A 15,934-nucleotide genomic window follows, 5' to 3' on the forward strand; every position below is an offset into this window, starting at 1 on the left:
CCAGGACCTACAGGTCGGTTAGTTATGCCTCAGTCCCTGACAGATGATGAGCAAGGTGATGAAGCAAATACGCCTGGAAACAATTTCCAAACGTATGGAGGACAGGAAGGTGATTGGGAGTAGTCAGCATGGATTTAAAAAGAGGAAGTCATGCCTGACCAACTTTATAGCCTTCTGAGATGAGTTAATTGGCTTCACAGATGAAGAGAGAGCGGTGGCTGTTATTTACCTTCACTTTAGCAGGCCTTTCGACACTGTCTCCCATAACATTCTTCCAGACAAACTGATGAAGCACAGAATAGATGTGTAGACAGCGAGGATGGCTGAAAACTGACTGAACTGCTGGGCTCAAAGGGTTATGATCAGCAGCATGAAATCCTGCTAGAGGCCAGTCACTAGTTGTGTACCGTAAGAGTCAATACTGACACCAATATGGTTTAACATCTTCATTAATGACCTGGACAATGGGACAGAGTGTCCCCTCAGCAAGTTTGCAAATTATACAAAGCTGGGAGGGTGGCTGATAGATCAGATTGCTGTGCTGCCATTGGTAGAGACCCTGACAGGCTGGAGAAATGGGCAAAGAGAAACCTCAAGGACTTCAACAAAGGGAAATGCCAAGGCCTGCACCTGGGGAGGAGTAACCCCATGCACCAGGGCAGGTTGGGAGCCGACTGGCTGAAGAGCAGAGAAGGACGTGAGGGTCCTCGTGGACAACAAGCTGAACACAGGCCAGCAATGTACCCACATGGCAAAGAAGGCACATGGTATCCTGGGCTGCATTAGGCAGAGCACTGCCAGCAGGTTGAGGGAGGTGATCCTCCCCCTCTACTCAGAGCTGTCCAGTTCTGGGCTCTCCAGTACAAGAGAAACATGGGCATACTGGAGCAGGTCCAGTGAAGGGTCGCAAAGATGATTAAGGGACTGGAGCATCTCTCATAGGAGGAGAGGCTGAGAGATCTGGGATTGCTCAGGATGGAGAAGAGAAGGCTCAGGGGGATCTTATCAATGTGTATAAATACTTCATGGCAAGAATAAATAAGACAGAGCCAGACTCTTCTCAGAGATGCCTAGTGACAGGATAAGAGGTAATGGACACAAACTGAAATACAGGAAATTCTACTTTAACACAAGAAGAGATTTTTTTATTTTGAGGGTGATCAAACACTTGAACAGGTTGCCTAGAGAGATTATGGGGGTTCCATTCTTGGAGATATTCAAAACCCAACTGGATGCATCCCTGAGCCACCAGCTTTAGGTGACCCTACTTTGAGCAAGAGGTTGGGCTAGGCTAGGCCATCTTTAGAGGTCCTTTCCAACCTCAAAAAGTCTGTGACTCTTAAATCATGAAATACTTACGTTAGGGTGGGATCTAGGGTAATTTTACTTTGCTGAGCAGTTAATTTACATATTTTGGGACTAAAGAGCTAAAAATACAAGCTAGCTGTTCTTCACTAGTTATCAGCCATAGTTACACACCCTTCATATTAAATGTTTCCTTAGTTCAATGCTTTGAAGGTTTTCGGTACAGGGAAAAATACCATTTGATTGACTAGAAAGACAGATATTGTTTGTCAGGAGATTAAGAAGAATGCCCAAAGGCAGAATTTGACTGTTTGGAGTAGATTATTTTACATTCTTGTCACCTTTCTTCCGTTCTATAATTGGTAACAATGAAATAAGTCAGAGGATATTCTCTGGCTCTGGGGCCGCGTAATGCAATACTGCATGTGTACGCACAGCTAAACTGCCTTGCACCTTCCTCTCCTCCTGACCCCACCAAACCAGCCAGCTAACCAGGGGGGGGTTGTTCATACTGCGTCCTGGAACAAGCTGCGGCTCGTGAGCTCCTCCAAACCATGACTGGGCTTTGTCAGGAGAGCGATAGCTGGCCCAAGCTGAAGCTGCACCGGCTGTGCTGACAGTTACACCACGAACCAAACAGCCTGGACCGTACCACACCAGTGCTCGAGTCGGTCTGCTGGGCCCATTAAATTTATACTTCATAGGTGTAATCTTTGATTCTGATTGACCTAAAAATGCAAAAGATCTTTGCTGAAGATAATTCATTTGAGCCGGTGAAAAAACAGGGTAGGTACAGTTTCAGGCTAATTAAGAGAGGAGAGAAAAACCTGCACCATCTCCAGTTTATGTGATGTGGGAAGATATATTATGCTGGCTGATGCTGGTAGGGGGGCTAATGCTCCTTTATCCAACAGGTAAATACACACCTGAAAGCATGATGAGCGTGATGAGACAGTAACTGTGGTTTCTTTCTTCACTCAGCTAGTAAAATTATTTTGTGAATTCACGCTCTGTCATTAAAGATCAATTATTAGAAAGCTTTTTTTTGAGAGAGAAATGCAATAAGTACCCTTCCAAAAAACTTTATAAAAAAAATTCTTTGTAGAGTTAGCAGTCTTGGTACATGAATTTGATTTGTATTGCAGATGCGCCTCTCAGAAAATCTAGTTTCCTACAACTTTTAAGAAAATTAAAATATGTTCTCTATACAAAGGATGGTATTCAAAGTGCGCTTTCATGGCAACAACCCAAAGTTCCCATCATTTTCTCAAAAATCTTTTTTTGACATTTATATGCTTCTCAGTTTAGAATGTAATAAAAGTCTATTGCTGGTATCAATCAGAATATGTAAATGAATGTCATATAAATAATCTGATTTTAAACCATATAAACTTTAGCTTTGCTACTTCGTATTTGGAAAGCGCATTGTCCCTAAGAGCTATTCATACTTTGTTATATTTGAAAAAGCTGTATTAAGACAATGAAATTATGGCAGAAGTCACTAAGAATGCATGACATACATGTTTAATGCTTCAGATTCTTTGTAAACTGTTTTTATTGGAAATGTATCCTATTTATAATGCATCATTCTTAGAATATGGATTGCCAGATTGCCACAACATTATATGTAACAGACTTGCAAACACTGATATAAAAATCCCTGTTTGTATGTACCTTTAAAGTTAGAACTGCTTTAAGAAAGTAAAGTTTTCAGACTACTTCATTTTCACAAAATACTAGGATTTATTTTGCCTATGCAGTCCTTAATCCGGTATGTTTATTTCTTGAGAGAAGTTCAACAAAGAGAAAAGCTTCCTGAATTAAGTGACTATTACTTTTCGTTGAGGTGGCTGCGGCGCACGCCTAGCGAGAGGCTCCTGGAGAGCGAGGGATTCGGCGCTGGGCAAGCCTCAGCAGTGACTGTGTGACTGAGGCCTTGTGTCACTGTTCCCCTAAATGCTACACAAACTGTAATTTTGTCATGTCCGTCGCTGGCTTTGCTGTTGCGTTCCTCCCAGTAACACTGGAACGTTTCCCGAACGCGAACAGCAGATATTCTCCTCCTGACACCTCGCTGTGCGAGGGGAAGGTGTTGAAGCTGTTACTTTACACAAGGGCAGGATCGGATTCAGAATAAATATTCCGGTTTCCTTCAGTAGTTGCCCACATCTCGCTGTTGGAAATATATGCGACCACAATTTATTTAATCTCTGATCCATGTTCTCGTTCTTAACATGAAAGTTATAAAACCTGCTTGCGTAGCTCACTGATGTGTGAATCCTCCTGATTCCCTGCCAAACGGAGGCTCAATTTACTGATGCTGCCCGTAGTCGCTTTGCAAGGATAAAGATAGGTAATTTTAGAAGTAAAAAGTAGATCTGTTATCAGAGCATCGGTTATGCAAAAAGTGTTCTGTAATAGTTGTTTGGGAGGAGATGTGAACTGGGGGAAGGCACACAAGTATCTCAGCAGTGTCCAAGTGCATGTCGCAGGCATGCGTGTGCCCAGGTACAGAATTCTCTTTCTGTAATTGTACTGTGGGAACTGGAGGAGAAATAGAATTGGCCGAGACTACTGTATCTTTTGAATCTTGCTGAGAATAAACAAAGTTCAGTATTAATACATCTACCTAAAAATAAATCACCTACACAAACAAGATTTTTTTTTTTGCAAGATGCATCAAAGAATTCTCATTTCCAAATATTTAAACTGTGAAACCTGACAGCCACCTATACATTGCTGTACCGCTTCCTCAGAGCTGACTTTCATTCTTAGTTGATATTTGTCACTCTATATGGATGATGATGTGGAGAATTTGCTTGTGAAAGTTTGGCAATCAAAATGTCATCTTCGAAAATGCAGGAATTTCAGTGGGGATTTGGTTCTCTTTCCTCCTCCCGGTAAAAAAAAGTGGGTTCTGCAACTTCTTTCTTTCGTGAATTTAGCATTTTTAGTACAAACTGGGATCTGTAGGAATTAGTGCAATTAATGAAACTCTTTGGTAGTGAGCAGAAAATTTGTGCATTGCTACTGTAATTTTTATTTTCTGAAGTTGAGCTTTCATCAAACAAGTCTCCCCTTAGCCTGAAGGAGCCTCCCGCTAATTTAAGGGAAGTCATCAATCTTTTTGGGAAACCATCTGGGTATCTGTTAGTGAGATGCATACCTACAACTTAGGTTTTATGCTGGGTTTATCCAAAATGCATCACCGTGACATTTTTAGAATTTGCCTTTTTTTTCTCTGAAAGAAAATTGATGGCTTTGAAAGGTTGTTGAAGACTGGAGTTTTTTTATAATTATTTTAAATTTTCCCAGGAGGAATTGATAACTTGCAGGATGTGAGTGATTATCATGGGGACTTTTTTTTTCCTATGTAGCAGGTTTTACTACTTACAAACTTGGCTTGTGGGAACTGAACTATGTGCCTGGTTTGGTTATTCGTCTGCACTGTCATTATTTTATGTGGAAAGTTTTGGGAAGAGGACCAGTTGACTTTAAATCAGTTGCGATTTATTTAGAAATGTAAAATACTTGTGAATAATTCAGCAGATAATAAAAAGACATTTATTTAGCTCTCAAATGTATTAAGTAACTTGAAGTGTTAAAAACATTTTTTTTAAAAAGGAATTGCATTTGTGAATTCTACTCAGCTGTCTAAAAAAGATCTGATGACATGAAGTTTGTGTCTGTATGTCATCTTGTGGAAAAGTTGTATCTTTTAGTGAGTTTGATTCATAATTATGAGACTGAAAATGTTCTGAAATCTGAGGTGAAGCACATTGAATAAGTAATTTAACGGTACATACTGTTCCTTCAGTAAATAACAGTATCAATACAGCAAATAACCTCCTTTTGCTCTTTTTAGTTCAGCCTTTTTTCAAAACATCTTGGGAGTATTTTAATTCCCGAGGCCCAGGGGCTGTTATAACCCGTTTCCTTGCAGTGGTAGCAGTCGGAGGGTCGCCGCTGGAGCGCACACGCTGCGCCCCCGGGGAAGCGTGCAGCAGTCTGCCTATTCTTGTTCCTTTTCACACCGCAGCCGAGTGCTGTTGGTTGGGGAGGCACTTCACCAATTTGGATGTCAAGGAAGGGAAAGGGGAATGCGCTTTTTCAACTGCTTTAGACAACTAATAGACTTAATGTTAGTTCTGCAGATGGTGTAGGAGTTCCTTTTAGTTTACATAGGGAAAAGTGAAAAAACTGAAGAAATACTACCTGTTAATTTGAGTTTTTAGAGGGCAATTGGTGTGCATAATTTTCAGTGTCTCCCAGTGGCACACACACTTCTGTCTTTCTCTGAAATTGAAATCTAACCCATTTGCTGAACTGATAGTAAAATGATCCTTCTTTTCACAAATGCACACCTGACTGTAGTGAGAAACATACTAAACAGAGAGAGGTAAATAATTCCTAGGCTGCCTTGCTGGTCTAGGTAGGATACGTGATGCGTTACTGTGTTTTACTTAAATTGGCTATACTGAGGATGGATGCTGTGATTCTATTGTTCTTTGCACCCATTTAAAGTAGAGACATACAATAAACTCTGTTAACTAAAATTGTATTTAGTTTTCATTTTTTAAAAAGGCTTGAATGATGTAGTACTGCTGATATTTTAAGTGCTTTGAGTAAATGAAGAAATTTGGTAGGATAAGAATGAAATTAATTGCACCTAACTTTATGTTTCTAAAATTAAGTATCTAGTATAACTATTCAAGTTATGGCAGGTCTGTCATCAAAGGAAAGAAAGAGGCATCTCTAGCGAATGACTCTGAGATACATGGTATGGTTCTATCTGTCCATGGACTGCAAAAGGACTCTAGAGAACTGGCTTTACTGGTATTATTTGAAAAGGTAAATGCCACTTTTCAATGGCTGGAAATGCCATGAATTGAGTAAATTGTGTGGGGAAAACTCTAAATCCACAGGCTTTTCTTTCTTGCGGTTTTCAGTAGAACCTGTTTGTTCCAGTATGATACATGCTTAATAAGTTTCAAAAAGTAAGCACAATTTTGTATTTATTGGTAGTATTTTAAGTATATTTTTGAATAAACTACAAGTGAAGTTCAAATTAAGCTTTTTCTTTAGGATTCATATTGTTAATGCACAAAGAGCTGTGGGTCTTTTTTTTGATGTGAACAGTTAATTTTAGCAGGTTTATACCACACAGGACACATACTGTAATTAGCAATTTGCTTTTTGTTATTAGACAGTTATAACTGAGATGATGTCATTTTGTTAGTCTGTTATGTTTCTCTCTGAACATTCATATTCTCTTAACATTCATATGCCCTTAAATTTAATAAAGGAGTTTTATAGGCATGTGTGATTTCCTACTCTCTGAGAAGTCCAGCATTTAATTACTCAACCAAAGCACAGCAGATCTTTATGGTCAGATTTGTCCCAACATTGTGCAGGCATTGTATAATCTACATTTTCAAGATACTTTACAATCATTTTGAAACTTGTAATTCTATAAATTAGTTCTAAAGGCAGAAACAGATAAGTGTATTGTCTGCAGTGGGGCACACCGTGCCTCCTCTCATCTGTATAATGTATGTAATTGGGAAGGGTGAAATTCTATCTTTGCATGCTCATGGGAAATTGATATTGCAGTCAAGGTCTATATTATCCCTGGTAGGGACAAGGAAGGGAGCTAAGCATTATCTGTATATTTGGGAGGCTGAATGGTTAGGTAATTTGAAGAGGAAGGTTTTAAAAGCAGATGATATCTTCTTGTCTTTGTCTATGTTTTTTTAATAGGAACAGATGTCTCAGGTGTTGGATGCAATGTTTGAAAAGCAGGTTGAAGGAGGAGAGCACGTCATTGATCAAGGGGACGATGGTGACAACTTCTACGTCATTGATAGGTGAATGCTTGTGCCGAACTGTAGCACAAAGGATTATCCTAAAGTCCTTTGAGAAAAATCTGTTTTTCTCTGTACTCGTATTTGATTCTTACTCACGTTTGCATGGGAGAAAGAAAATATAATGCATATGAAAATATAATGCATATGCAAACACAGCTGTGTTTGAGCTGTGGAGCTGAAAAGAGGCAGTTTTTTTAATGGAAATATGTCACTACCCTCTTTAGGTATTGCTGGATCCCAAAGACTTTTTTTTCATATGAAAAGAGATCTAATACCAAACACAATGGGAAAATTTTTACAACTTAAGATTTGAAATCTTACTGCATTCTAATACTATCTGTACAATTTCTGGTTCCTATGAATATTATTAGAGCTGAAGTAGCTAAGTTACCACATTTCATCTGCAGAACTGCCCTGGTAAAAGCACATAACTAAGTGAAATCCTAGATGTTGCTTACTGCTGAAACCAGTGAGTTAGGAGGAGCACGTACTTTGCTGTTCTGCACTAGTCATTTGGACAGGCTCCAGTCAGGCTGTGCCAAAACACCTTTTCTTATTTTGTGCCTTCAGTTTGAAGCTATGACAGTGACTTTTGAGAGCGTTTGAAAGGAATATTATGCTTGAACTCAAAAAAGAAATCCAAATGCGGTTGGTCTTTCTTGAAGAAAATCTTAAAAGTGTGCCAGGAGTGGATGTTTCTTCAGCCGTGTGAAGTTCCAATTTGTCATCTATTCAAAAAGCTGCAGGGACATAACCAAATTGTGTCAACCTTGCAGTTTTTAGGGTGAGAGAATCACCCCTAAGATCCTTATCACTGGGATCATGGTACAGATGTTTGCATTACATTCACATGATCTATCAAGTACAATATAAATCTTCTGCACTGAACAAAATAATGGCTCAGCATCAATGAGAATGGCTGGGTCATGTTTTACCATATCAAATTTCATTCCTCTCCCAGAGCAAAAAAGTAAGCTGCTTATTTAATGACGGGGAGAAGAAATGCACATTGTATTAGATAATTATATGATCTCTTCATTTCACCATCTTATGTTGTTTTTCATATACATTCATTCTGTGTCCTGCAGCTCCTCTAATTATTGCATTAAAATACACTAATTACTACTTTAAAATAATTAAAACGGGAAATAACTCTTATTATTTCTTTACTGGCCATATCATAGCCATTTTGGCAAAGGCTTGTTTCATTTGTACGTAGTGTGATTGAAATGAAATTAAGAAACACAGATACTGTACCAAAAATAACAACCCTATCCCTCCCTTTAAAAAGCAACTACTTTTAGTATTTATGGAAATGATTGAGATGGTCCTGCAAGGTGCTTAGTATCATTTAAGCAAGCAGAATATATATTTCAGAATGCTTTATCTTTAGAATTCATGGTATAAAATAATACAGTGAGTGGTTGCTTAGCAAAGAACTGGAAGAGATTCCATTTACTGTATTTATGTATTTTATTAACAGAGGCACGTACGATATTTATGTAAAATGTGATGGCGTTGGGAGGTGTATTGGAACCTATGACAACCGTGGCAGTTTTGGTGAGTTGGCCTTAATGTACAATACGCCCAGAGCAGCTACAATTATAGCTACCTCTCCTGGTGCCATCTGGGGCTTGGTAAGTGAAATATTTGTTTTAATGTATTAGTCATTTGTTTTAAATGTTTTATATAAATTGCACTGATATGCTATATCAGCATCAGAAAATGATTTATAATTTGGGAAAGTTTAATTTTAAAACTTGCTCAGAGTTCCAGACATAGTACTATCTTTTTCCAGAAACTAGAGAAACAACCCTGAAAGGCTCAAGAAAGCACGATTTCCTTTTTTTCAATAATTGTGTTTTAATGATAATTTTCCAAACTGTCAAACACTGACAATTACTTTGACATATATATATAAATAAAATATGTTCCCACATCTTGCTAGGAAATGCATTTGATTCCGAGTAAAATTCCGAAGTAAGGTTATTTATCTGTGTTATACGATCTGGACCTTTGAAAACAGCAATAGAAATTACCAGAAGAGTAAAACTTGGATAGACCTTCTGCATCAAGGCACCCATACTGATCTAATGACAGATCCCAAGGTGGCTTTTCCTCTTGAAGGGAAATGTATGGTTCTGCACCAGCTTAATCCGTGTGACTTCTGGGATCACTGCAGAGTTCTGGACACCCTAAGAATGGCTTGAAATTGGTTTGGGTTGTATTGGCCGGCCGGTCCCCCCTGTAACAGTGAAGCCTGCAGTGCGTTTCACCCCTGTCCCCAGGACACGCACATGAAGTCACTAGAAGAAAACAGCATACATCTAGTTTTCCATCTTTCTGCTTCACATGGATTGCCAAATGCTAAGGAGGGTGCAGCTGGCTATGTGGGGCAGCACTGAGCCTACTGAAAGAGCAGAAGGCAGAGTTACTGTGACCTGAGATCCAGACCCATGTATTTTGTTTGCAGATGATAAACTCTTTGCTTCCGTATCGATATGTGTGGGACTTTGGGATGAATAAGAAACTTTGTAAATTAAATATTTAAATACTGATGATTTCCTAAAGATCTGAAATGATGTTTGATTGAAAACCATTAAACCCCAACTTGTCATACAGACACTAACCTGTCTTGATAATAAACACACAGTTGAACCCCAGAAAGGTAGAGAATATGTTTCTTTTTCCTGTTTTGGATCATGTAGCATATGTTTTGGGGTATATATTGTTCACTCCACTCAAGGCTCAGCTCGTAGCCGAGCTGGTTAAGCAAGCCTCCCTAGCCTCTCTGTATAGCCAAGGGGCAGAGAAGCTCTTCAGAGTGAATCAGATCAAGAGCTTAACTTCAGGCGCTCTTACCTGACCTCGAGGGGAATCTTTCTCTCTCAGCTGACTATATGGGGAGCCTAGCTGGCTCAGTTAAGTGACTAAGATCGGGTAATGTGAAATTCTTTAGCCGTTTCTAAAGCATTTTCTACCACACACACATTTTCTGTTAATAAACTTTCATTTTCTCTTTCTATTTACAGGACAGAGTAACGTTCCGAAGAATCATTGTAAAAAACAATGCCAAAAAGAGAAAAATGTATGAAAAATTTATTGGGTCATTGCCATTCCTTAAATCTTTAGAAGTAAGCTTTCTATTACATTATTTTAATATCTCTATCAGAGGTCCGTGATAAGACCCTGCCATTACAGAGTTTAAATTTGGAATTAAAATTTTATCCAGACTTAAAATTTGCATACTTTTGTTTGGGAGAAAGACCATATTTTTGATATTTCTAAATTTTCAGGACAGGAACCATAGTTAATATAGTATAAAAATGGAATTTTTTTTTACTTTTACCTTTCATTTCCTTAAGCTTAATTTTTGCTAGAGATTAGGCAGTAATATTAACAGTGTTTAAGGAAATCGTAAAATATTTTCATTTAGCAGCTGTATTTTTACATGTATACTTTTATGGAAATAATTTTGGAAGACTCGGATATATAAACTTCTTACAAAAATTGAAGTTTTGTCAACACACCTAGCTGTTAAGACTATAATATACCCTTTGGAATGCTATGAAGCCATTGTTCCTGTGTGTTTTTTTAATGAATATCAACACAAGTGAAAAAAAAATATGCTACTTTGTGTAAAGATTTATGAAGAGAAGAATTAATGGAATTTCTAAATGTAATATTGTAATGTTAATGGAGTATTTCTTGTAATTCCTTTTTTTAAATTAAGGTATCTGAACGTTTGAAAGTGGTTGATGTGATTGGCACCAAAGTATACAAAGATGGGGAACAAATCATTGCTCAGGTACAGTTGTTTATTACTTGCTTTAGATTTTTCTTCTAATAGGCAACAATTACCATATTATGTATAAAGAATACATGCTTTTAATTAAATTTTTCATTGTCAAAAGAAACCTAAACATAATGAATCTGGTATGCAAGAGAGGTGATCATACTGTTTCAGAAGCTAATTTTTCATTTATGATAGTTTGAAAAACATTCCTTTCTGTTCATATGAATGGAGTAGTCAACAGTTTTAGTATATTTAGAAATGCAAAGTGTGTAGAAGAACTACTGCTTGCACTAATGAGCACTGAAGACTTATCTTGTTCTGTTGTATAAACGCCGTAATCATTAGAAGAGGAATGTAAAAGAAAACCCTTCAGGATAGGCAACTGAGACTGTCTTGCCCCAAAATATTTATTGGAGATCAGATATAGCCTTTGGAGGCGTAGTTATATTGGAACATCTGTAAGGAAAATCATTTGGGATGAATACACAGGGGGAGAAACAGGAGTATGGATCCTAAAATCTTCCATAACAATATTTCCCCCTGCATTTTGTCTAAGGCACAGTCAGCTATGTCTGTTCATGAAAAGGGCTCACTGTCAATTCTGTATAGATGTTTTGAGTCTTTTGTGCTGTGAGTGTAGATTTCACAGTAGAAGTGATTTATTTTGCAGTAGGTATCAAAAAGCTGCAAGGTACTGGCTGCAAATATTTTAATGTTACCAGCAAATGAAAAAGCAACTTCCACATTTCCATTACCCATTTTATTTTTTCCTTTACAGGGTGACATGGCTGATTCTTTCTTCATTGTGGAATCTGGAGAAGTAAGGATTATAATGAAAAGAAAGGTAAAGCATTCCCCAAATATATAGAATTTTGTGGGTTTTTTTAAATCTTGATGTTTTCTAAATGTTAAACACTAATGTCTCTCATTACCATTGTTGCTAACTTATAAAATTCTGAGTTCAGCAAATCTCTCTCTCTTTCTCTCTCTCTCATTCTGTTTCTTTATTTTTAACCTGATATTTCAGGGTAAACAAGATGTAGAAGAGAATGGAGCAGTTGAAATAGCTCGATGCTCAAGAGGACAGTATTTTGGAGAACTTGCTCTTGTAACCAACAAACCACGAGCCGCTTCCGCGTTTGCTCTTGGCACTGTCAAGTGTTTAGGTATTGTTCAGTGATATTTTATATCTAATGTAAAATGATACTTAATTTATCTGGTTGTTTTTATTTTGAACTCCGTCTTTCCTCCAGGATATAAGATTTAACTACATTTACCTAATAACAAATAAGACTTTTAAAGTACACATCTATTACTATTACTAAATATTTCTATTTACATTAGAAAAATTATTTGCAAATAATAACTGGTATTAAACACAAATTCTCCAGTGTTTCTCTGGTCACATGTAGGTAAGAGTGGTTTCAAGACAGTGCTGAGAGGATTGCAGCAAACTTTTTATAACTGTCAGATAAATCTGTTCAACATTCTAGAGGTAGATAAGAATTTCCTTTCTCACTAGACTTATCACCCAAGAAGTAACTGCGTAGTAAAAATTCTGTCCCATTTTATCACCATGACTTAAGCTTTAACAAATCCTTTGTCTTCACCAGCCTGTTAATTTAATCATTCTGTCGCACTGTAGCCTCAGATACAGGAAAGCAACGACTGTAGGAGTGGTGCTCATAGATGAACTCTTCTCATCTATTCATTTCCATGGTCTAAAGTTTAGCTTCTAAATATTTGCATCCAATTAACGGGAAAATTGAAAACTACAGAGACAGATTTAGCTTTCTTGAATGACAGTCCTATTAGCAAGCCAGCAAACAAAAAGTTTTCCACTTACCTATAAGGTTATTACTTTTAAAATCCTTATCTCCAAACATACACAGATGAACAGACAATAAAGATCAAAGACAGGGAAGAACAAGAGGCAGTGGAGGGGAGGAGTCTTGTCATTACACAGTACGGGTGAATGCAAAGGTCTCTGGCACTGCCCAAATAGCAGAGGTCTTGACCTTTTCTTAGCAACCATGAGACTACCAGCCACCAGCTTGAAAGCTGATTGAAGTATGAAGTTTCCTCCTCGGCCTGTTGGAAGCAGGAGTAAAATAGCAAAGAAATATGCTAGGCTCAATCTCAAATACAGCCACAACATCAGCTGAGGATATATTTTATTGTAATCGCAAGAGTCTTAAAACTTTTTCTGTAGAGAAATCCAGGCCCCTCCAGCGTTCTCCAGCAGCTCTTGGGTCACATAGACCTTAATCTGAAAATATTTTCAAAATAAGGAGCCCAGCTAGTTCTAGGTTAATTTATAAAGTTCCAAGACAGTAATATGCTAGTTGATGTTGTTTTTGCTATGGTAAGTGGTTCTCTTCTGTGTAAACAAGTATATGCCTCAGTAATATCTTTCCTGTTACCATTAAAAATTGTACACTGGCTTGTCATAAACAGTAAGATTTGTGTCTGCAACTGACAAACACATTATATTCTTTCTCTTTCTCTCCCTTTTTATCTTAGTTATGGATGTTCAGGCATTTGAAAGGCTTTTGGGACCTTGTATGGAAATTATGAAAAGAAACATTGCAAACTATGAAGAGCAGCTAGTTGCTCTGTTTGGAACAAACATGGACATTGCCGATCCCAGTGCATGAACTAAGCAATGGAACAACAAGATCTGTTACGAGAAAATAGCACAGAATAGCACAGTGGTTAGTCCACTGAGAAATTGTCTCTCTTCCTATAGATGCCAAGCATTTTCTGTGATTTTAGGAGTGGGTTTGGGGGCATTTTTTGGACTTACTGCAACGGGAATACTAGTAAACAAAATAGGAATTTAATAAATTGTGGGCTTGATTTTTAAGAGTGCTCAGCATTGATGGTTTCTTGATGTGAAATCAAGAGGACCTGTAGTAGCACAGCACCTTTGAAAATCAAGTCCTTTACACGCAGCGTTTCCTTAAAGAGTAGATTTCAAGAAACCCACGTGCAATGAACTTGTTAAACCAGCTTCTGTTCTTCAAAATGGTTACAACTTTTCTGGAAAGACTGTTAGTTTGAATGTGATATGTTGGAAGTATTAGTGCACACAAAGTGTTTATATGTATTAATACAGAAGATATACAGTAGATATTACTTTCTGACTATTACAGTTGTCATGATTTTATGTTGCATTTATCACAGATGTAGTGAAACACAAGACTAATCGTAAGATAAAGCATGATAATGCATTTTGTGTATAGCTCATGACCCAAATCTGATTTTTAACATTTTGTAATTTGTTTTAAAGTCCTCTGTTTAATATGTCATGTTTCAGCACGACATTGTAATATCTTATGCAATTTAGAGGACTGTATATTTTTGCAATAAACTGCATTTTTTTATTAGTTACATGTATTCTGTACATTCTGGAGTGAGGACAGCTGACAAATTAACCCTGATGCTTTAAAAGCAAAGGTATAGGTCATTGTCATGTTCTACTTAATCATGCATAACTTGTATTTTTTAACTTCTCCCTTGTTTTATATTTATGCATTTTGTCTTCTCTATCTATGCTTGTTCTCTAGTTAATTTTTTTTAGATCTCGCCTTTTTATCTGTTAAATCTTTTCCCGATTTCAAATCAAATGATCTCTGTATATCTCTCCTCTTACAGTCTGTTCTTAGCTATCAAAGACCAGATTCAGTTAAGAAGTGATTGATACTGAAAGCCATACTAAACTGAGCTTGTTCTTGAAAATCATTATCAGCGAGTACAAAAATATTTTTAATTTGAAAGATCAATAATTTAGAAGTTTCATGCAAGTTTGAAAAGTATGTTGTCATTAAAGCTGACACGTCCTGCTTTCAAAAACCTGTAGGTCATCATAAAATACCTTTTTGGCCATAATAGCATGGGATACCTTCCAAGACTGAGGAGAGAGAATATCATCTTAATTGAGAGCACAGGGCTCATTGCTTATAAAGGTCTGTGACTGGAAATTTCAGGCACAGTCTGCTTTTAATACTGCTTACTAACCTATCTGGTGATGTACATGGAAAGCTAGTGCACATAATGGCAATTGACAGTAGTTCTGCCAAAATGACAGTAGAAGAATTTTAGGAAGGTTGCTTCTGCCCTATTCCAAACACCTGAATGATTACATCTTTCCTTCTTAGATAATGACTTTTCTAATGCCATGTATTTGTCTATGTTGATGTAATTATTATCCTACAGCTAGTGATATGTCCTGACAATTTATATAATCATACCTGAATATGAAATTATGATTATATAATACTATTTCAATATATAATTTATATCATACAGTATGGTATAAATTATTAAACAAATTATTAACAAAATACAATCTCAGCAAAATTTACAAATGTCATTTTTTTTTACCTAGAAACCTGGTATGAATAATTGCAAATATGATAACTTGCCTTTGTACTTTTGATTTATGGAAAAAAAAGAGAAGCCTGTTATACTAGAAGGAAATAATCAGGTAGCCAAAATCTACACTCTTGTCATTCTGTATGCTTAATCTCTGAAAGTTACCTATACTTTGCACTAGCTTAATGTGATTAAGAAAAATGCTAACAATTACTTGTATGGCAGTAAACTACAATCAAGGCCATAAATGCCAGTCATGGTATTTTCAATATTGTTGGTTATATTTAAAGTTTCCTTACAATAAACAACACTTTTATATATATAAATATATGCTTATTGATATTGTTGTGTTTTAATTTTATTATCATAAAGTTACAAGTGAACTGTTTATATTTATTTATTAAAACATTCATAATTCTTAACACTTTCATGTTGATTTTCATCAGTGAAGAAGTTTTGCAGATACTCTGTCTGCTCAGGATAGATCATAGGTTGGTGCAGTAAGATACTCCGTATTTGATGATGTGCTTGCAGTTTATAATCAGGAAAAGCTCTGGTAGTGGGGAATGCCAAATGTCAGATAGTCACA

The 15,934-nt window shown here is 36.9% G+C and overlaps 1 protein-coding gene across 1 annotated transcript in view; it reads left to right on the top strand.

Moving 5' to 3' along the window:
* PRKAR2B (protein kinase cAMP-dependent type II regulatory subunit beta) overlaps positions 1 to 15,675 on the top strand; it is a 97,070-nt gene extending 81,395 nt beyond the window's left edge. Inside the window, exons 5-11 of the mRNA XM_064505654.1 lie at positions 7,066 to 7,172; positions 8,656 to 8,809; positions 10,205 to 10,306; positions 10,906 to 10,980; positions 11,747 to 11,812; positions 11,996 to 12,134; positions 13,492 to 15,675. Of these exons, the coding sequence (XP_064361724.1) occupies positions 7,066 to 7,172; positions 8,656 to 8,809; positions 10,205 to 10,306; positions 10,906 to 10,980; positions 11,747 to 11,812; positions 11,996 to 12,134; positions 13,492 to 13,625 (777 nt within the window). The 3' untranslated portion in view covers positions 13,626 to 15,675. The remainder of the gene's footprint in view (positions 1 to 7,065; positions 7,173 to 8,655; positions 8,810 to 10,204; positions 10,307 to 10,905; positions 10,981 to 11,746; positions 11,813 to 11,995; positions 12,135 to 13,491) is intronic.
* The last annotated feature ends 259 nt before the right edge of the window (positions 15,676 to 15,934 follow it).

Source organism: Dromaius novaehollandiae, chromosome 1, assembly GCF_036370855.1.
Source record: "Dromaius novaehollandiae isolate bDroNov1 chromosome 1, bDroNov1.hap1, whole genome shotgun sequence".
In the NCBI taxonomy this organism is placed as follows: domain Eukaryota; kingdom Metazoa; phylum Chordata; class Aves; order Casuariiformes; family Dromaiidae; genus Dromaius; species Dromaius novaehollandiae.